Genomic DNA, 21,408 nt, shown 5'->3' with positions numbered 1-21,408 from the left:
AGCAAACATATGTTGTTTGCTCACTTAATCTGTTAAGTACAGGAGCTATGATTCGTCGTGTTTCTCATACTTTACTGTATTCATAGGGCCTTTTTATTACTGCCTTTTATGCCTCTTCCTATGTAGTGCTGTGTGCAGGCCCACTACTGTGGGGGTTATTTGGAAAAGTTAGTTTTAAACCACAGCTACTAGTATTCCTAAGCTGCTTTTATGTTGGAAAGGAGTAAGTTCTTCTGTGTTAGATTCATACCCTGAATTCCCTAGAACGGTTTTTCTTTCCACTACCTAAAAGGAGTCTAATCTCAAGCCTAAAATTGACTTCTCTGGATCTTCCCTGTGCCTGCCTTCAATGTTAGAAAGGTATTGATAAATTGTTTGGTGCAAATGTGGAAAATTAGAGTCTAGAAATACTAGAGTTGTGAATAAAATTAAAACGTAAGCAACCCCATTTGATATTTTAGCACCTTTTACTCTTATCAGTTGATTTAAATGCTGTTCCCCACCTGCCTTTATAACATGTTCTGTATTTGGCCTGCTGTAGTAAATGTAGCTGGTATTTATCTTTGCAAGTGGGTTCTGAGCTAAATGTTAGTATCTTTCAGGCAGAATGTAGCTTGAATTGCAACTTGCATTAATATTTCACATTGTTTTCTTGTGTAAAATATAGCATGTGAACTGTAAAAACAAAGCTGTAAAAATATCTGTAAGTGGAAATTACTTTGATATTAAATGAAATTATTATTAAAGAAAGGATTATAACTCTACAAGGATGGTTATCCTTGTAGAAAAGAAGTTTGTACATTACAAGTTAATGGTCAGATTGCAGTGAGCAAGTAAACATAGTCATGCTACCCAGTGGAGATTTATAGTCTAAAAAGTATGCCTAATTAAGTCTTTCATGTAACAGATCTCAAAAGTTTGTGTGAGTTTTGTGACAGTCAAAATGTGCCAAAATATATAACAGTTGTTTTGGTCACAGTAAAGTGAGAAAAGGAGGGGTGGTGAAGAAATATCTAAAGGAAATAGTTGGTTTCAGATGAAGAATTCATAGCCGTATATGGCTTTTCTACAGAAGTTTTTTGTTTACTTGGAAAAGCAATTAAATGAGTCTTTTGCTGCTTTAGTCTGTATGCATACATATGTTGTCATCATCGTTAAAAATCAGTTTAGCTTAAGGTGGTGCTTTTGTATGCGTACATATACTGTCATTGCTAATGTTGTAGTCTTCAAGACATGGTAAGACATTTCCCCAGCTAAGGGGCTGGAAATACAAATATGCAAACACACGCTCTTCGTATTTCATTTTTTTATTCAGGTTACACATCTGAACTGCATGACCCTGGAGTTAAGGCTGTAGAGACAAATTCATAATGCCCTTATTTCATTCTGAGCTGCCTGAAAGTTGAGGGGGAAAAAAAATAAAAGATGAAGATGGTTGAACAGCCATTTTAAGTGGTTCATATGTAGATTAACAAGTTTTATTGAAATGAAAAAGCTACTCCTGCAATAAAGGAAATAGAGTGAATTTATGTTACAGTATTGTAGTAACTTTGTTAATTGCTTGCTGTTTTTATTATAATCACAGGTATCTCGTTGGGCAACGACTTGTGAATTATGAACGAAAGTCTGGTAAACAAGGCACATCAACTCCTCCTCAGTCTTCACAAGAATAAAATGGTCGTTTAAAACATCTTGACCTTCCCTTTGCCTTTACATGTCCTTTTTCATAGACTTGTCTTCAATCTTTGGATATCTATCCTAATAATACTCTCAGCAGTGTTTTTGGCTTCTGTTTGTAGCATCCAGATAGCAGTTAAGGCTCTGTTCCTTTATCTGCATTTTCTGATGTTATCAATGCTGTCTGAGGTCTGTATATGTGTAAATAGAAGTATCCTGACACCCTAAAACCTTGGATTAAAAAGAATGTGCATTGTACATCTTTAAAAAAGTATATTAATTTATTAAATTTAGTTGTCACTTTATTTTGGACTGCTGTTCTGTTGACAATGTGCCACAAAGCAATAGTGCAAAGAGGCAAGATGCTTTTATAAAATTTGGAGATTACTTTATGGTGTTCATAACAGTTCTTATTACAGTAATATAGTATGATTTTTCTTGAGTAGAAAGGCCACACAGAGAATATAAGAAGGAGATAACTGTCTTACAGTAAGCAGTGAAGTGGCTGTGGTGAGAACATAATGAACTATGTACCTTGCTGTCAAGTCTTTTTTATTATTTTGTATAACACCAAAGCTGTTGTACATTTTCTATTGCCTGATTGTTTTTCATGTGTCTGAGTTTGTAATACTGTACAATTACTGTTAAATCAAGAAATATTTCTTCTTCTGAGAATTCAGACTGTGCTTGTTGAGGCTCAGTTGGGTTTTTATGCTTGTTTGGGGGGTTTTGTGGCTCTGGGAATCAGGAGTTCCTGCACTAAACCAGTAAGTAAAAACTGACTAAAGCTAGGTGATAGAAGCGTTTAAAGATATCAAGGAAAGTTAGACAGATTCACAACTTAAATTATAGCCTGTTTCCTATCAAAAGTAGAATTTTCCAGGATCTCAAGGGACAGGATGAAGCTTGTCTGAATGTGTCTGCAGTGGAAAAAAGAGCAGATTGTAAGTAATGTTGTGTGACCTGGTCCTTAACTAAAGAGCTGGAAGTCGTCTTTTCTGTAAGCTACCAAAGCTGCAAATCATAGTATGAATTTTATATTACACAAGTATGTTAAACAACAAAAAAAATCTCATTTATTTCAAAATGGGTCACTGTGAAATTTTTTATGGCAGTAACCCTGAAAAAGTTATTCATCACATACCATGTATTGCCTGTGGGGAGGGGAAAGGAAGTCTATATGTGCTATTAAACAGGAAAGGAAAAGTTAGCTGATTTCTTTTCAACAATGCAGTCAAAGAAGAGCCACCAAATCAAGTTAAACAAATTGTGGTATTTCTATATGTAGATAGTGTTCTTTTTCAGTATTTTTTTTTAAGTAGATGTATTAAAAAAATACATAGCAGTAACATAAAGCTTTAAGTAGAGTTAAACCACATGCTTTTAGAATGCAGTACCTTTTCTACGATTATATGGTGGAAATATGAGTATCCATTACAGTAATCAGAAAGCTGATAGAACAATTAACTTGCTACTCAATACATTCTCCTTCAGTGTTCTACACTTACTCTATGTGTGTGTAGTTTAATAATGCAAGAATCTGGTATGTGATGGCTGTGATGGTGATACTGCATTTTGGTGTCTAGACTCTTAAGTTCTTGGGCAATGAGCACATGCCAAATGCATAGGAATCAGTGGCAGGAGGATTGGGCTATCACTATCAGAAGGCCAGAAACTACTGTTCTACAGAATTACTATTTTCCTGATAGTTTTGAACTATAAATATTACACTTTGGAGTAATTACTAGGAAATTTCTAGTAAAATGAAGTCATAGAAAAATAGCCAAAACATTTATCTCTAACTCACTGTTGCTGACTAAAGGCTAAATTGAGAATTCACACCTGATATTTTTGATGTGCATATATTTTGCTTTTGAATATTTATAGTGGTGTATATTGTGGGACAAATATTTTTTCACAAGATTAAGTTCACTGATAAAGCATTCTTATTTATGCCAAGATTCTGTCCTCTACATATCTTTGTTTAAAAAAAACAAAACAAAACAAACCTCTAAAACAGTCTTACCCCTCAGATAGTGCCAGCACTACTGTGCTTCATGTAGAATTTGCAGTAGTGCAGTTTCTTGTAACTTTGTGTTTTTATCAAGACAAACTGGTCTTAATATTAAAATTTATTAAGAAAAAGCCTTTGTGCTGTTTCTTATTACTGTTATTTTACAAATCATAACATAGAACAAAACTGATTTGGGTCAGTCACATAAGCTACATTAAAAGAACTACAGTTCACATTATATTATTTATGCTTGTTCTTTATTAATGAGAACTGATTTCAAATCAAACTGTTGTATTTGCTTTTGCACTGCTTTACACATCCTGGATTAAGTGAAGTTTGTTGCTGAAACTGTCCACTGTAAACTTTCAAAAAATCTCATCTCCTGATCTCCTTATTTTTAAGCTTGTCTTGGGATAGAAGGTTAAGGTTGTATAGAACAAGAATGAAATAATGCTACTTTTTTATTATTTTAAACTTTAGCCTGCATTATTGTGTTCTCCTCCGGGATAGAAACTTACAGTAAGCATGTTAACTCTTTGCTTTTGAGACAGCTGACAAGCTCTGTATCAGTGGCTTCCATCTGTGCTAGAGTAATACAGCTTGCAGTGGTCTCATACTACTCTTCAAGTGGGAAGAATGCACTGTGGCTTTTACCACAGTTTGTGTTAACCTTAGATCTTGGACGGAGATCCCCTTTGTGGTGTTGAGTATCTAATGCTGTTAGTAGTTCTGCAAACCTTTATCCAAGAATCCTCAGATGGCTTTGTAGCTACCTTTTTGCATACTAAAAGAGTTAATTGCAGCATGGCTTTGATTTGTTCTTACACCAATATTTTGTATTGATTAAAAAGAGTTAAAACTCTGCATTCTCTTTCTGACTTCCCCTTCTCCATTGGGTAAAGTCTTAAGTTATTTGTAGCCTTAAGTTATTTGTAGCCTTAAGTTATTTGTAGCCTTAAGTTATTTGTAGCCTTAAGTTATTTGTAGCCTTAAGTTATTTGTAGCCTTAAGTTATTTGTAGCCTTAAGTTATTTGTAGCCTTAAGTTATTTGTAGCCTTAAGTTATTTGTAGCCTTAAGTTATTTGTAGCCTTAAGTTATTTGTAGCCTTAAGTTATTTGTAGCCTTAAGTTATTTGTAGCCTTAAGTTATTTGTAGCCTTAAGTTATTTGTAGCCTTAAGTTATTTGTTCTCATTTCTGAGGGCCCTCCAAGAACCTATAGCTAATTTCTGTCACTTCCTTCCATAGTAAGATGCCAGCTCCAACACTGATTGCAGTATTAGCATCATTTTTCAGTTGAGCACATTATTTCTTTCCTTGCTTTTCCCCCCAGACTTGAGCAAAGGTCCTTATAAAAACCTGCACAGTAACCATGGTATTCTTCAGGCAACTGTAAAAGTTTTTTGCCCAAAAAAAAAAAGTGGCTTGTTGATTCTACTGCTTAGTGTGCTGATCAATATTGTTTTGTTTCCTTGTACTTCACGATGTATGCATCGGTTTGTCGAGACTGTAAGTTCTGTCTGGCAGAGTCAATGTTTTTGTTCTGCTTGCTCTGTGCATAGGCACTGTATGGTCTAAGCAATGACTGGGGCTCATAGGAGAAATGGAGATACAAGTAATAAAAACATTAAACAGGCAAATGAATCTTGATAGTGTAATGTAGTTTAGGAAACAAGAAAGCTCTCTTCTGAAACAGATGAGGTAAGTTAGAGTTCTCTTTTATTCTGATATTACAATTCTTAATTGTATTCACTGGAACTAAAAAGTTGAATATAAGCAATGTTTCTGTTTTAAATTTTATGTTTAGAAGTTGCCATAAATTGAGAAATAATATGCTGTAATCAAAGTTTATTTAACAATGGAAACTTTTAGAAGATGGTATATAATTCTGAGGGATGGAGCAGTGACAAGATTATTGCACAACTGTATGCATCGGTTTCTCTGCTTAAATGCTTACTTGCTGTTATTGCTTACCTGTTGAGTGATGTGAAGGCTGCACAAGCTGGGTTTTTGTTTTTATGGGTTTTTTTTTTCCTGTAAGAGAAATTTCACCTATTTGGAGTTGTTTGACATCAGATGGGAGGTGGAGGGAGGCTAAGCCTTGTTTATGTGACTTGTGCTAGTTTACTTGGCTTTCAAGGAGTGACTCTGTTCCTGGAAAACGACTCTAGTTTTACCTAAAGGGAACAGACTTCCTTGTTGCTTCCAGAAACAGCACACTGCAAAGCTCAGTATTTCTTTATATTGAATACAATTTATGTATTGGAACCTAGATAGTGAAGAGTAATCATGAGTTTCCTTCAACAATTTACCATTAATCTGTGTATAATTAGGAACTGTTGTCATACCACCAACCCTTGAAACTGAGCAGTCTCCCTCTGCCACTTACCTGCTGGTATTAATTTTACTCGCTGGCTGACTCTAAAGTCATTCCACTCTTCATTCTTTCTTATGCTGTCTTCATCCTCCCTTTCCTTTTATGTGTCCATGAATTATAGTACTCTTTAGGTAGATGTTTTAATATAATTACATGGAAAAAGCATCTTATTTTTAGCTAAAAATATTAGTTCCCTGAAGTATAAAAAGAAATGGCTGTTCTTAAAAAGGACTCAGCAATATCCCAACATGCCAAACTTAAAACAATGTGAGTAATTGTGCACAGGCATAGGCAACAAACAGGAGAAACCAGCAGAAAATGTCCAGTACACTTGGTTCTGATTATAAACCAGGAGACTGCATAATAAGGATGATTGTAACTCATGTAACACATCTGTTTTTTCCTGTCCCCCTCTTCCCCTGAGTTAAATATGATCCTTGACCAGCCTGGGTCATGTAGCAGAGCAAGCGCTGGCTGCACTCTTCCTCTGTCTGCAGAGTTGGGGGGTTTTGTTTTGTTTTGTTTATGCATGTAATTATACAAAGATTACTTTAGTGACTCCTTTATAGATGAAGCAATGTTCTGGAGCAGCATGTGATGAATTGGTCTCATGTTTTCTAATTATTTTTCATCCTTGTAGGACAGCGTTAGCTTTTTGCTTCCCCCCTCCCCCAATTTCCAATGTATCTAAAGCATCCTGTTTTAAGAATACACAGTTTGTAATGAAATATTCATAGAAAATGTCTCCCCTTACATGCTACTATATCCCATAACATGGCCTGGTAGCTATTATGCATGACTCTGCTGCACTGGACCCAGTAGTTGGAAGAATTGAGGGCATTACATTTGTATTGCTGGAATGTTCCTTTTGCAGAAATTAACTTCAGTTAACTTCTCTGCTAATCTTGGGGATCTTTTGGGACTGGGGATGACAGAGGATATGAAACTTTTGCTGTTTACCCATTATCCCTAGGCGCCTTTGTAAAACTCCATTGTGAAATTAATTAAATTCCATTCTTACTGGTAAATGCCAGCAGGATAATGTTTGGTACAGGTATCAATTGATAGTTTTGGAAGCACCTACCCATTAAAAGAACAGATGTGTCATGACCAGAAATTGGTTTTCATGTAATTGTAGGAATCTCCAAAGTATTCTGAGGCCCAAAACTTGGATGTAGTCTATGCAGAGCATTATATTTATGAACTGTGTTTTATGAAAAGATTATACAGTTTATTAAAATGTGTGGGGGTTGTTTTGAGACCACCACTTTATTACTGATCTTTGCACGGTTTGGCCTTAAAGTCCTCATCAGTGGAGGCATGGTATGGATCAAGAAGGTTTTGGGGGGGGGTTCTTTTTTTTCCAAGTAAGATTGCATTCTTTTTCAGAAACTGGCCTGCTTCAGGCACGCTGAGCCTGTGTTTCTTTTGAGCGAGGGCTTGTGAAGGCAATCTGGAGTGAATAATGCTATTACTGAGTTCATTTGAGTGCTCAGGCTGCTTACAGCCCATGTTACAGGGGCCAAGAGGGGCACTGCTTTATAATCAATATATTAGATCCACTGGCTGCTTCACAGAGGATGCCATTCAGGTCATCTCTGTTGCTATTTTTAGCCACAGGGGAAAGAACAAAGGTCTCCAAGGCATCTGGCAGTGACTCTGAGATGGGGAGCTTTGGCTCCTTTGTAGTCTGCAGCCACTTGGCATCAGCCCGCATTCTGCCAGACGGCAAACAGCAGGTGCTTTGCAGCAGCTAACTAGTACTATAGGCATACTGGTGCATGGTAGTTATGATGGGCAAGTCTTATTTCTGTCCCAAACATTCAGAATTGTGGAGCCTGACTCCCACTGAGACAGTCCCTCGGTGCATACTGAGGAGCTGGGCAGTCGTTTGAAGAAGCAGCTACGGAAAGTAACATTTTTAGGGAATGTCTTGTCCTACACGTATTTTGCAGCGCAGACAATGTTTGTTAAAATCTCACCTAAGCCTGGGAAGGAGGTACAGCAGAACTAAGGCCATGATGGATGCCCTGGACAATGCTGCTGCCCCAAAGAGTCCAAGGTGGTGCTGGCAGTGGGCCGCGAGCAGGGCCAATAGGTGCTGGAGGACCCTCGCGAGGAGCAACCTGCTCTCTGGTTGCTTTGCCCGGGACGTCATTAGGCTGTGTCAAGTCTTTTCAGGTAACGTTGGCAAGAAATTCCTTCTCCTGCCTGCTCAGTCGCCCCCCGCCCATAAGCAGCGCAGCGTGGGTCCGTGCCGCCCCGGGTGGGCCCGCTCCGCCCGGGGGCGGTGTCGCCGCGTTGCCGGGAGACGGCGCCGGCGCTGGAGGCGGCCCGGCGGCAGCGCAGACCGAGGTGCGGGTCGCCAGGGAGTCGGGGGAGCCCGAAGGGGCCCCGGGGGTGGCGGGGCGGCCGCCTCCTGGCGCCGGGGCCGGCCCGGCAGCTCGGTGCTGCCGCAGACCCTGGCAGAGCTACCCCAGGTAGGGTGCCACGGAACTGGGTTTAAGTCAGCCTGAAGGAGCAGGCTACCGGCTCGTTCGTGTCCAGCAACGCCACTTCTTGATTTGGGATTTGGGGGATTGTCGGCATCAGCTAGACGAGGAGAAACTGCCCGCAGGCACCTCTTGGGCCAGGACCGCTGAGGCTAGCTGCAGGTGCCCGGATGGAGAAGTAAAATGGGAGCAAATAGGAGGCGGGAGGGATGAGGTTACCTTTGCATTTAGTAAGAGTAGCTCATTTTAGAGTACTAGTGGTATTTCCAGTTACTGATGATGAAAATTTCAAAGGCTGTCCTGTCTGATTTCCATTTTTCTTTGTTTATTAACACTTAATATGCGTAAGCAGTTCTCACCTTCTTTTCTTTTTTCTCTTTGATTTATTTTTTGATTCTTTTCTTTGAATGCTTCCCAAGTGCGCATGTGCACACGCACGCATATATATTCCTTCCTTTAGTTTTTCCTGCTCTCTAGGTTATCCTAAAATCTCTAACTTCTCTCCTTCAGCTTCAGTCCTTTGGCTAAAGCTGCATTCTTGAATCATTACTGAAAGAGTGTGACAAATGTAGTAATTAAATGCACACTGTGCAGCCTGTTTGTGATATCGATTTGCTGTGAGAGGGATGGAGAAAACACTACCCTGCCTGCATTACTCCAGCAATGAGATTTTAAGTTTGGTTTGATCCTAGAAGCAGACTCTAATGACAACGGTTTCATTCCTCCATCACTGACTTTTAACCTTTTGTCCAATAAAGGAAAAATCACATGATAGGGTGGAAAAAAGCCACCTGCCAGATACTATTTTTTCTTTATGTAAAACACAACAAACAAAAAACACTCTTTTCTCACCTGAAGGGATAAAGGATGCTGCTAATATTAATTCCTTTCTTAATACTCTTGCTTTCACTGCCCTTCCCTTCTGCAAATGGCTGACATGCTTTCCACTTTTGTCACTAAGGAAACTTAAGTTGTAGTTTGTCCTTGAAAGAATGAGGAGTGTGCTTAGATTTCCCATTAAGTGCACTCAGATGCTGAAATGGGATAAGGGCCAAACAATAACCTATATAATGTCCTTTCTTTTGGACCTTGGGCAATAGGATTCCTTGCAACAAATATGTTGTTCTGAATGAGTCAAACTTACCTGTAGAGCTTTGTGAGCAAAGTACAATGCATAATTACAGCATATGTGAATATATTTTGGTCATCACTGTAGTTTTTTGATGTAAAATCTGCCCAGAGCACAAATTAGTAACTTTCTGCTACGGTATTTTTTTAAACATGTAGACACAGTGGAAATTTGGTAAGCTACATGCTTGAGTTTCAATACAAAAATGACAAGATTTTTCTTGGCTTGCAATAGTTAGTTGTCAGCACAGCTAGCTTCCATGTTTGCTGATGTGATTTGTCTGAACTGCTCTTTCTATAAACAGGTATATTGTAATAGGTTTGAGGGAAAAATCCATTAAAATCATTTAAAGATAGCTGTTGAAGTGTCATATTACTATGGTTTTGTTATTAGGGTATATTATGTTACATGTAAAAGGGGTTGGCTTTAACCTGTTGTCTTGCACAGAATATCTCTGATCAGGGTTTGGAGATGAGTCGGGGGTTAAAACCAGGGTAGTTCACCTTATAAGAAGCTACAGTTGGAGTCCAAGCTCCAGTTAAGTATTTTGCCTGGTGTTTCCGTCAAGTTTAAGGTTCTTAGAGACCTCCAGTGCTTGTCTGTCTGTCCTTCTGAGGTTAGTAAAGTGTCGTCTAGCCCCAGTAGTTGAATAAGGAAAGATCCTAGAGAGTTTTGGTACAAACACTATTCCCACCCACCCCTAAACACCCCTAGTTTCATTTGCATTCTCCATCTATCAACTGCTGTTTTTTATTATTAGTTCATTCAGGTTCTTATAACCAAACTTGAAAGGACCATGCCTCTTCCAGAGACCATGTTTTGTGCTCAGCAGATCAAAATTCCTCCAGAGCTACCAGATATTTTGAAGCAGTTTACCAAAGCTGCTATTAGGACTCAACCTTGTGATGTTTTGCAGTGGGCAGCTGGGTAAGTATAGCATTCTTGTAATGAGGTAGCGCTATGTGTATGGACACAGAAAAGCCTGCTGCCTCTTGTGCAGCTGAGTTGACATAGATGCTTAACCAATTTGTATATCACACGCATGCTTCTGTGCATGCATGCAGCCTGTTAGCAAGTTAAAAATAGTATAGTTGATGTACTTTATCAGTGAGGTTTAGATCTGGAATATCTGTGGAACAGTTTAAGTTCCATGCAGATTTTTTTTTTTTTTGTTAACTGCTCTGTCTTGAAGAGCAAAGGTTTTTTTTTCCTCATGTAAGACTTCTCAAAATTTAAAGGGAATGTGGGAATGAAATAGTTTTCTAATTCTTAAGCTTGCTTAGGGTTTTTGTTTGTTTCCCAGAACAATCTGCTTAAACATTAATGAAATAGGAAGAGAGCCTGAAAAGTTGTGACTTTCAGATGATAGTCCACATTAAAAAAAAAAAAATCTCTCAGTAGATGATGCAGTTGCTTTAAGACACACTGCTTCTCTTATTTATGTATTTATTTTTACTTCAACTGCTTGCACTAGGTTTTTCTAGTTCTACAGGTCATGTGGCCAAGCTCTGAGCAGTAGTTGTGAGATGTGCTCATTTGGGGGCTGGGGGGGATGAAAAATGTGTGTAGGTGGGGAGAGGGAAGATTGGCAGACTGATAACTAATCTAGCTTTGAGTTTGGCTAGTCCAGTTAAGGCAAAACAAATGTAGCTGAATCGCTACAGCTGTGGAGTTGGAGAACAGTGGGAACTTTTTAAAACTGTGTGTTGTTTTTAGGAATATGATACATGTGATGTGTGTGATGGATGAGCTTCTTGGCTTGAGTATAGTGTAGGGAACTTGCTAAACCAAGTAAGCTTCCTAGTGCTGTCTCAGCAAATTGGTCGGTGACTATTGTTCATTGTACCCTCCTCTTTCTGAAATATGTTCTTATGTAACAGCATCTGAGGTAGAATAAGGCTAGGATTTGGGAAACAAAGCAGAAGGCGGCTGTGGTTTCATGTGCCATGCTAGTGTTGCTTAAGCAGCTTCGTTTTGTGTCATGCTGTGGTGTTTGGTCATGTGAGTAATCAGACCAGGAAACTGGTCAGGCTGAAAAATAGCCCAGGTATTACAGGTGCATACATATAATGTATTTCTTTTTATAAACTTAAGCTGGTTCAGTTCTGCAGTGCTGTTTGCCATGCATCTTTGCAAGTATTTGCACAGTATGGGATAGCCTGGGAGTGGGATTGAGTGACCAGGGGAGGAAGAGAGGAGAAACGCTGAAGTCAGACCTACCACTGACTGAATGAAAACTAAGTTTTTCTTGCGCGTTTTAGATTATTGGCTATCTGTGACAGAGATGGTAGAGATCCAGAGATGGATTTCTTAAGGCTGTGGCAGCCTTATAATTAAAAGGATGTGCTTCCAATTTCAGTTCTGCTGTGTTTATTAAGTTTTATTTTACAGTGGCCAGAAATATCAAAAATACTTATGTGAGTGTTGAAGTGTAAATAGCTGGTTGTGCTTTTCAGGTAGTGTGTGGGTGGAATGTTAAAACAGTCAGCCTTAAGGTGCTAGTCAGTCTCCTGGGAAGAGCTTGTGCTTTGCCTTTCCAAGCATGCTCTGATGTTAATAAATCACCCTCTGCCTTTGCCAAGAAAGAGTGAATGTATCATGCACAATATAAATTAAATACCTTCAGAATTATTGGAGTATCATAAAAAGGAGTAAGTACAATTTTAAAGATTGTGGCTTCCACTAAAAAGAAGCATGGAATCTGAGCATGGGGTGGGGTAGGAATTCTAGCATACAGGAATCTTACATGAATGCTGCTACTTCTGTTCAGGAGCACATAGATTCATTTATAGAATTGTAAGAACTTATATTTCTGTTAAGCTTGTAATCATCATGGGCACTGAAATGTGTTGCTCTTTCCATTTACTTAGTTATTTCTCAGCGTTGTCAAAAGGAGAGCCCCTTCCTGTAAAGGAGAGGATTGAAATGCCTATAGCAACACAGAAAACAGACACCGGTTTGACCCTAGGACTGCTTAAAATCTTGCACAAACAGGTACAAAACAGCCTTTATCAAATGCATAATGCCATTAAGGAATGCTAATGCGTTTTTCTTGGACAAAAAACGCAGCTGGGCCCTAGAGGTTGTCTGTTGAATATTTGATGCGTTTTGGAGAGGGACTGTATTAGCTTCATTCTGCTTCTCAGAGTTCTGAACGTGGTACTATGGTTTTGTTTAAAGCTTGTTCCAAAAGCCTTCGTGAATGTTGCAGAACTCAAGGAAAAATGGAAACACTTGTGCTTGCCAGAGGAACAACTGAAAGCTATTCTACAATTGGACAACTTCAGTGAAGAGGTGGAATGGATGAAAATTCTGGCACTTGGGTGTAGTGTGCTCGGTGGGGTAAGTTCACAACAGCAGCCTTCATAAACAAAAGTAAATGATCATATATTTAGTAGACCTCAAAATAATTAATGCAAATGGACTTTGGGTTTGGATAGTATAGTGGTGCTTTTGTGTCTGCATTTTATGTCTGTATTTTGTGTCTGCAAGCAACAGCTGGCAAAGTAGCCTGCATGTTTACTTGTGCTCCCAGTCAGCTTTTAGTCAGGGGAGCACAACCAGAAAGGGGGGCTTTGGCCTCAGTTTACTGCTATGTCAGTAAAACGGCAAGCATGTCTGCAAGGAGCTGGGATTGTGGGAAATAGGATCGCAGAATAACAAAATGGTTGAGGTTGGAAGGGACCTTTGGAGATCATCTAATCCACCCCCCCACCCCTGCTTAAGCAGGGTCACTGAGAGCAGGCTGCCCAGGACCATGTCCAGATGGCTTTTGAGTATCTCCAAGGATGGAGACTCCAGAACCTCTCTGGGTGACTTGTTCTAGTGCTCAGTCACTCTCACAGGAAAAAAGGGTTTTCTCTTATTCAGATAAGGAGCTTCCTGTGTTTCAGTTTGTGCCTGTTGCCTCTCGTCCTGTCACTGGGCACCACTGAAAAGGGTCTGGCCCCATCCTCTCTACACCCTCCCTTCAGATGTTTATACACATCGATAAGATTCCCCCTGAGCCCTCTCCTCTCCAGGCTGAAGAGTCCCAGCTCTCTCAGCCTTTCCTCATATGAGAGATGTTCCAGTCCCTTCTTCATCTTAGCAGGCCTTTGCTGGACTTGCTCCAGGAGCTCCACATCTCTCTTGTATTGGGGAGCCCAGAACTGGACACAGCATTGCAGATGTGGCCTTGCCAGGGCTGAGCAGAGGGAGAGGATCACCTCCCTTGACCTGCTGGCAATGCTCTTTCTAATGCAACCCAGGATGCTCTTGGCCTTCTTGGCCACAAGGGTACATTGCTGGCTCATGGTCAACTTGTTGTCCACCAGCACTCCCAGCTCCTCCTCTGCAGGGCTGCTTTCCAGCACGTCAGCCCCTAGCCTGTACTGGTGCAGGGGGTTATTTCTCCCCAGGTGCCAGACTCTGCACTTGCCTGTATTGAAGTCCATGAAGTTCCTCTCTGCCCACCTCTCCAGCTTCTCGAGGTCCCTCTGAATGACAGCACAGCCCTCTGCTGTATCAGCCACCCCTCCCAGGTTTGGATCATCAGCAAGCTTGATGAGGGTGCACTCTCTCCCTTCATCCAGGTCACTGAGGAATAAGTTGAACAGGATTGGACCCAGGCTTAAGCCCTGGGGACACTACTAGCTACAGGCTTACAACTTGACTTTAAGCCACTGATCACAACTCTCTGAGCTCTGCCATTCAGCCAGTTCTCAATCCACCTCACTGCCTGCTCCTCTAGCCTGCATTTCCTCAGCTTGCCTCTGAGGGTGTTATGGGAGACAGTGTCAAAAGCCTTCCTGAAGTTGAGGCAGACAGCAACCACTGCCCTCCCCTCATCTCCCCAGTGAGTCATTCCATCCGAGAAGGCTCTCAGGCTGGTTGAGCATGACTTCCCCTCTGTGAATCCATGCTGACTGCTCTTGATCACCTTGTTATCCTTCATATGCTTGGAAATGGTGTCCAGGATGAGCTGCTCCATCACCTTTCCAGGGATGGAGATGAGGCTGACTGGCCTGGAGTTCCCAGGGTCCTCCTTCTTGCCCTTTCTGAAGCCTGGAGTGACATTTGCTTTCTTCCAGTGCTCAGGCACCTCTCCTGATTGCCATGACCTTTCAGAGATGATCGAGAGTGGCCTTGCAGTGGCATTGGCCAGCTCCCTCAGCACTTGTGGGTGCAAGCCATCAGGGCCCGCGGACTTGTGGATGTCCAGTTAGCTTAAGAGATCCCTAGCCCGATCCTTCTCCACTAAGGGAGCGTCTTCCTTTCTCCAGACTTTCTCCGTGGTCTCCAGGACCTGGGATTCCTGAAGGTCAGTCTTACCGGTAAAGACTGGGGCATACTGAAGGCCTTCACTATCTCTGCCTTTGCTGTATCCTTTGTTACCAGGGCCCCTGCCCCATTCAGCAGTGGGCCCACATTTTCCCTGGTTCTCCTTTTGTTACTGGTGTATTTAAAGAAGCATTTCTTGTTGTCCTTGACATCCCTCACCCGGTTAAACTCCAAATGGGCCTTGGCCTTCCTGGCCCCATCCCTGCATACTCAGATGATATCCCTGTATTCCTCCCAGGTGACCTGTCCCTGCTTCCACCTTCTGTACACTTCCTTCTTCTGTTTGAGTTTTGCCAGGAGCTCCTTGTTCATCCATGCAGGTCTCCTGCCCCCTTGGCTCAACTTCCTGCTCACTGGGGTGGACTCTTCTTGAGCTTGGAGGAGGTGGTCCTTGAATATCAACCAGCTTTTTTGGACCCCTTTCCTTCTAGGGCCCTATCCCATGGGATTCTTCCAAGCAGGTACCCAGAGAGGCCAAAGTTTGCTCCCGTGACGTCCAGGGATGCAATCCTGCTTTTTGCCCTGCTCCTTCCTCACAGGACCCTGAACTCCACCATCTCATAGTCACCGCAGCCAAGGTTTCCCCCAGCCTTCACAACACCCCCAACCAGCCCTTCCTTGTTTGTAAGTAGGAGGTCCAGCAGAGCACCTCTCCTTGTTGGCTTCTCTATCACCTGTCTCAGGAAGTTGTCACCGATGCTTGCCAGGAACCTCCAGGATTGCTTGTGCCTTGCTGTGTTGTCCCTCCAGCAGATATCGAGGCAGTTAAAGCCCCCCACGAGAACCAGGGCCTGCGAACATGAGGGTACTGCCAGCTGTCTGTAGAAGGCATCATCTACTTCCTCCTGATCAGGCAGCCTGTAGCAAACAGCCACAACAGTGTCACCCATGTTAGTCTGCCCCTTAATCCTTACCCGTAAGCTCCCAGCCAGCCCATTGTCCACCCCTAGGCAGAGCTCCATGCATCCCAGCTGCTCTCACACAAAGGGCAACTCCCCCTCCTCGCCTGTGCTTCCTAAAGAGCCTGTAGCCATCCATGGCAGCATTCCAGCCATGCGAGGTATCCCACCATGTCTCTGTTATCACAGTGAGATCACAGCCCTGCGACTGCACGCAGATCTCTAATTCCTCCTGTTTATTCCCTGTGCTGCCTGCATTTGTGTACAGACACTTCAGAGAGGCATCTGAGAGTGCTGATTTCCCAGAAGGGGTGCAGGAGGTTTCCCCACGGTCTTGTCTTGTAGACACTTCCTTGCCTACATGCAAGTTCTTGAGGTGCCCCTACATAAGCCCTGTTTTGTTTGTGTTTTTGCTGTAACTCTCTCCCTCCCCCATCATTCCTAGTTTAAAGCCCTTTTGGTCAGCCTTTTGGCAAAGATGCTTTTGCTCTGCTTAGTGAGGTGGATCCTGTCTCTCCCAAGTAAATGTCAATCTTCAAACAAGGTCATGTGATCATAGAAACCAAAACCCTGTTGCCAACACCAGCTGCACAGCCAATTGCTGACTTGCAGTATCCGTCCTCTCCTCCTCACATCCTTCTCTCTCACTGGCAGGATCAAGGAGAAAACCATTTGGGCCCCCTGTACTGCTGACCACTGCCCTCAGAGCTCTGTAGTCATGTTTCATACTTCCCAAGTTGCCCTTGACAGTATTCACTGGTGCCCACGTGGTCAGAGGGACAGACAAGCCTTGGCAGTCTCTCCACAACGTCTCAGATCCAAGCCCCCAGCAAGCCTCTCTAGATGTCAGGTCAGCAGTCTGTGTCTGTTGGCTCCATCTGTTAGCTGTGCTCTCGTGATAAGGATGATAGAGGAGTGATGCTTATGGCATCAATGTAAATGTCTGTGGAGAAGAGCTGGAGGGAGAAATGAAAATATCAGTTATTAATTGATTATTTAGCTGATTAAATTTTCATAGAAGCAGTTAATGTTACTAAATCTAAATTTTCTTCTTTTATTGACAGTAATAAAGTTGCAAGAGAGCATTTTTACAATAGCATGGGAGCTTCTAAAATAGTCTTACACTAAGCTGATGTTCTTATAAGTATGTGATAACATTTTTCATGACTTCTACAGTGGGGGCAAAAAGGGGTAGTGAGACAAAAATATATGTTAAATATTGTTTTGAGAATGCTTTAGTATCTGGAAGCTCTAAATATGGGGCCAGCCTGGCAATGCAATCATTGCATTTTTTTCTATTTAAACTATCCATTTCTCAATTCCACCCCCTTCCCCCCTGCAACCACTGCCATAGTGCTTTTTCTACTAACTGCTGAAATGGAACTTCATTGCAAGTAGGGAAGATGGTGAATATCAGCATTCCGAAATATCAAACAATATCATACCAGTTATACCAACAATAGATATACCGAGGCTTGAGCTGTTATGGTAGCAATATGGCAGTGCAATTTGGCTGGGCTGGAGATAGGGCTTAGACTACCCCTTGCAATCTGTAAATATCATAGGATTCTGCTGATTTTTTTACTCCCATCTCTACTAGAACTTCATTATTGTTTCCATCCCTGGACCTGCACTTGGGGGTAAATTTGGGGTAGAAAGCTACGTAATGATAAAACCTTAATTTCATTTACACTCATTTTGAGTAGCTTACAGTCTGTATTTTGTCATGGTATATAAAGCATGTTCATGGCTCTGATACTGTTCCTCTCATTTCTTGATTGGAATCCTTACAGTCCTTACTGAGTTCAATGAAATATGCCTGTGAAATTTTAACAACTGACCCAGATGGTGGACCTGCTCGCATTGCATTTGAAACCTTCGCATTCCTTTACTCGTATTTGGCCAGTATAGATGGAGAGATACCAGAGGAGAAAACTGAAGCTTTTCTCATCGCCATTAAAGAACAAGTGTAAGTAAAAATTTAGACATGACATTTTAATGTGTAGATCACAATTCTAAGGCTCTTCAAGTTTTGTAGTATTACCTATGGTATATTGTCCTTCCTGGAATGGTCTTGGTGTTTGGTTGCCTTTAGTGGGTATAAAGGACAAAGGCTGGACATCATCTGACCTGAACAGTTCTTCCTTTCTTGGTGTAACTCATACTGATTTGGGGAGGTTGAGTATATTTCCAGTTTGTCTGGTTTCTCTTTCTGTATCTCTGGAGTTGGCTTTTATAGAGTGGTATCAGTCTTCTCAATAAGCTGTGAACTGATGCAGTTCTTCACAGCAGATGTGTAAATTGAAGGTTAAGCAAAAACTCACTGCTCAGCAGTTCTGTTATCAAGGTTTTGCTATCAAGGCCAGCTGTGTTGTTCAGATCTCAAGTGCTGTTGTATAATCTTTAGCTTGCTTTGTAATAGAGGTGACCCGGTTCTTGCCTCTTGACTTCATCTAGTGCAGTTCATCAAGAGATAATGAAACTCTGTGAATAACACGTCTCATATCAAGACAAGGTAATTATTAGCGTGGTATCAAAGGTCTAATTACTAAATAGCATACAATAGTTTATGGGGCAGGTGGCATAAGTGGGATTGGACACTAAGATGACCCTGAATCCTGGTGCACAGTCATGAGGTTCCCCTGGTCAGAGTTTTTTTGGCACTCTGGTTACCACCAGTGTTCTTAAGTGTCCTTGTTACAGGTTTGGGTAGAAAATACTTTATTCGTGATCAGTCTATTCAAATTGCAGTGCCATTTTCTGATTTGCTTTCACCATTGTTGGTACTCACAATTTGCTGGTTCTGAACTCTTCTGGACACATTTGCACATCTTGATGATCAACAGGTTATTTGCATAGTTTAGCTATCTATTTTCTTGAGCACACCAAGACTAGTCTGTTTCGAACAGGTGGTTGATCATATTTTGTCTACTACTATAGCAAAAAGTAAGTTAAAATGCTTTGACTTATGTTAACAGTTATGCTAACTAGGCCTAATTCATGCTAAATGCTATAGATAAAAAGCTCATCTCCAATGCACTTGGATTAGTTATTTGAATTCTTGTACCCACATGAGTCAGTGGCAAAATCTCTAACTTTTGAGCAGATGGAGGTAAGGATCCATTCATGAAATTGCATATATTCCTGCTAGACACAGCTGTATGAGAGTGAGACTGATCATGTCTTCAACCCAGCTTTCAGTGAAACTCTCAGTTTATCCATAGTTTCCCACTGCCGTTTCCTACCATCTACCTGGAATTAGTCTCTTTGTCTTAGATTGCTACCAGCTCCATGCACATAGAAATTCAGAAATGCAGAGGGACCAAATGAACTGGATCTTCTTTTTGTCATTACAGATACCAGATTACCAATTTTTAATAATTTTTTAATAATAGCTCTCTTGTTTGCTATTAATATAACCCTCATTTCAGAAAAAAGTATTTCATCTTTTTGTTAATCATCTCATTTGCCTCTCCCTTCCTCTCCAATGTTACGGTTAAAAAAGATGAGTTATCTTTTCAGGAAATACTTCCACTTCTCATTGAAAGCATGAAGATGTTACAGACCTCCTGCTGCAACATTTTTAAACCAAGTTAGATATCCATCAAGGATGATCAGTTCTACTACTCTTGCCAGTGATAGATAAATTTGGAACAGGAGCTCTTTGTTTCTGTGACCTCTGGGTTCTTTTGTTGTCTGTAGCAGGTGAAAGGAAATCTCACTGTGGTCTCACATCCCCCAGTCTATTACCAATTCTGAAATCTCCACATTTTCGTAATACCAAGTAAATTTCAGTTCCTGAAACCTTGTGGGAGTTTCAGACATGACTCTGCATTTACTGTTCTTAGGACACTGTATATCTCATCTTTCTTGGGCTTTCAAGACTATATATGTCACATGGTAAACTGTAAGACATCCTGTTGGATGAATCTTTTGAGGGGAAATATGGTGCCCTTAAGTTTAAAGGACAAGATCTAAATTTTGTATTTTAAAAGAAACAAAATTTAGCCAGTAGAAAAATGGTTTTAAAATATGTTGTTATAGAACTTAGTTGTATTGACCATTCCTGCCTCCTCATGGCAAATTAATATCTAACTATGGTACAAAGGTAAAAATAAGTTTATAGAAACACCTTCAAAAGGAAAATTTATTAAGGGGAGATGCATACAGCTTTTTAAAATATATCCAGCCAATTGCAGTGTAAAACAAAATCCCAGTTCTTCACCTGTTGTTTAGGGAGCAAACAGAAGTGTGGTTACACTCTTCACTCCAGCAACAAAGGTTTAAGGCAAAAAAGGGTAAGGGCTTTACCAGGAATTAAATGCTACTAGCCTGGAGGAAAAAATACTCAGTTTTCAGTTAAATTCAGTTACTTCCGTTAATTTCAGTTAAAACAGACACCTCTTAAAAACAACTCTTCCTTCTCCCAGATGCTTCTCTTTCCTGTCTCTTAGATCTCAGATCCTGTACCATTAAGTCTTTACATATAACCAAATAGCAGCTGAACTGAGCAGGCAGAACAGAAAAGATTATTTGTGTAACTAGAGTTTCTTAGTGGTAGTTAAAGACATAAGTTCTTGCTTTTAAATTTAATAGAATTTCTTAATGTACTGTGTAATTAACTTTGCCAAAATTGTCACTGCAGGATATTCTATTACTAAGGTACACTGTTCTGCAAGATGAGGCTGAAGCTGCTCAGGAAGAGAAGTCATTTCAAAGATTCCATAAAAGTTATCACTTTACTGTCTTATGGAAAAAAAAAAAATCTTTTTTTCCACCCATGTAACATTCAGTAAGATCTTTCCTGTAATGCAGTTGCATTTGGTCTTCATTTGGGCCTGTACCTGCTTTACTCAGATACATATTCCTAAGTGAAAGAAGGAGGAGTGGTTAGAACTTGCTTAAAACTATTCATCATAATTTTTATGTTAGAGTAGGGGCAATACTAAATCTATGCCTTTAGTCTATTTTTAGTTTATATTTCTGCTTTGGACTATATTGTATTCTAGAAGGTCACTTGAAAGAGTTGGTGGAAAAATGCTCTTTTGAGTTCTGGCCTTCTGGTGGAAGCAGTACTTGGGCATAGTTTAAGGGTAATAGAGAATAGAATACTTTCTCTATCATCTCTCTCTTCTGCAAGGACTGCCTATGCTTATTTGGGAAGGACTTGATGCTGCCCAGTTGTTAAAAAGGTTTGTGTCTTATCAGCACACTAGAGTTTACAATATTAAAGTGTTGTTCTAAAACATTTGATTTATTCCCTTCCAGTGACCAGCAAGGTGGCATGGTGCAGCTCAGAAACTTTCTGACCCAGCCTTCAACACTGTCTTTATCAAAGCTACCGTTCAGCACCAGGTGAGGAAAAAGAATGGAATAAGTATGTGGAAGTCACTTTTATTCAGAGGAACAATACTTGCAAAGTACAATAGGGAAAGATTCTCTTTAGCACTTCTTTTATCCTACTCCTGAAATTGTCTTTATTGGATGTTAGTTGAATA

At 40.7% G+C, this 21,408-nt stretch overlaps 2 protein-coding genes across 9 annotated transcripts in view; both read left to right on the top strand.

Annotated features, from left to right (window-relative positions):
* Positions 1 to 2,455, top strand: part of MARCHF6 (membrane associated ring-CH-type finger 6) — a 54,470-nt gene extending 52,015 nt beyond the window's left edge. For all 7 annotated transcript variants that reach the window (XM_067291013.1, XM_067291008.1, XM_067291011.1 and 4 more), the window contains one exon: positions 1,586 to 2,455. In XM_067291013.1, coding sequence (XP_067147114.1) covers positions 1,586 to 1,673 — 88 coding nt within the window. In that variant the 3' untranslated portion in view covers positions 1,674 to 2,455. The remainder of the gene's footprint in view (positions 1 to 1,585) is intronic.
* Positions 2,456 to 4,765: 2,310 nt separating this feature from the next.
* ROPN1L (rhophilin associated tail protein 1 like) lies at positions 4,766 to 21,277 on the top strand. 2 transcript variants are annotated; one of them, XM_067291017.1, is made up of 6 exons: positions 4,766 to 8,249; positions 10,450 to 10,616; positions 12,560 to 12,683; positions 12,870 to 13,031; positions 17,704 to 17,879; positions 21,179 to 21,277. In XM_067291017.1, exons 1-6 carry the CDS (start codon positions 8,094 to 8,096, stop codon positions 21,267 to 21,269), a joined length of 876 nt encoding a protein of 291 aa, XP_067147118.1. In that variant the 5' UTR covers positions 4,766 to 8,093; the 3' UTR covers positions 21,270 to 21,277. The 2 variants fall into 2 exon arrangements, with proteins under 2 accessions (XP_067147118.1, XP_067147119.1); XM_067291018.1 differs by lacking the exon at positions 4,766 to 8,249 and adding an exon at positions 8,500 to 8,548.
* Positions 21,278 to 21,408: the final 131 nt, after the last annotated feature.

Source organism: Apteryx mantelli, chromosome 2, assembly GCF_036417845.1.
Source record: "Apteryx mantelli isolate bAptMan1 chromosome 2, bAptMan1.hap1, whole genome shotgun sequence".
NCBI lineage: Eukaryota > Metazoa > Chordata > Aves > Apterygiformes > Apterygidae > Apteryx > Apteryx mantelli.
The sequence above is the reverse complement of the archived record's forward strand: the minus strand, read 5'-3'. Positions and strand labels throughout refer to the sequence as shown.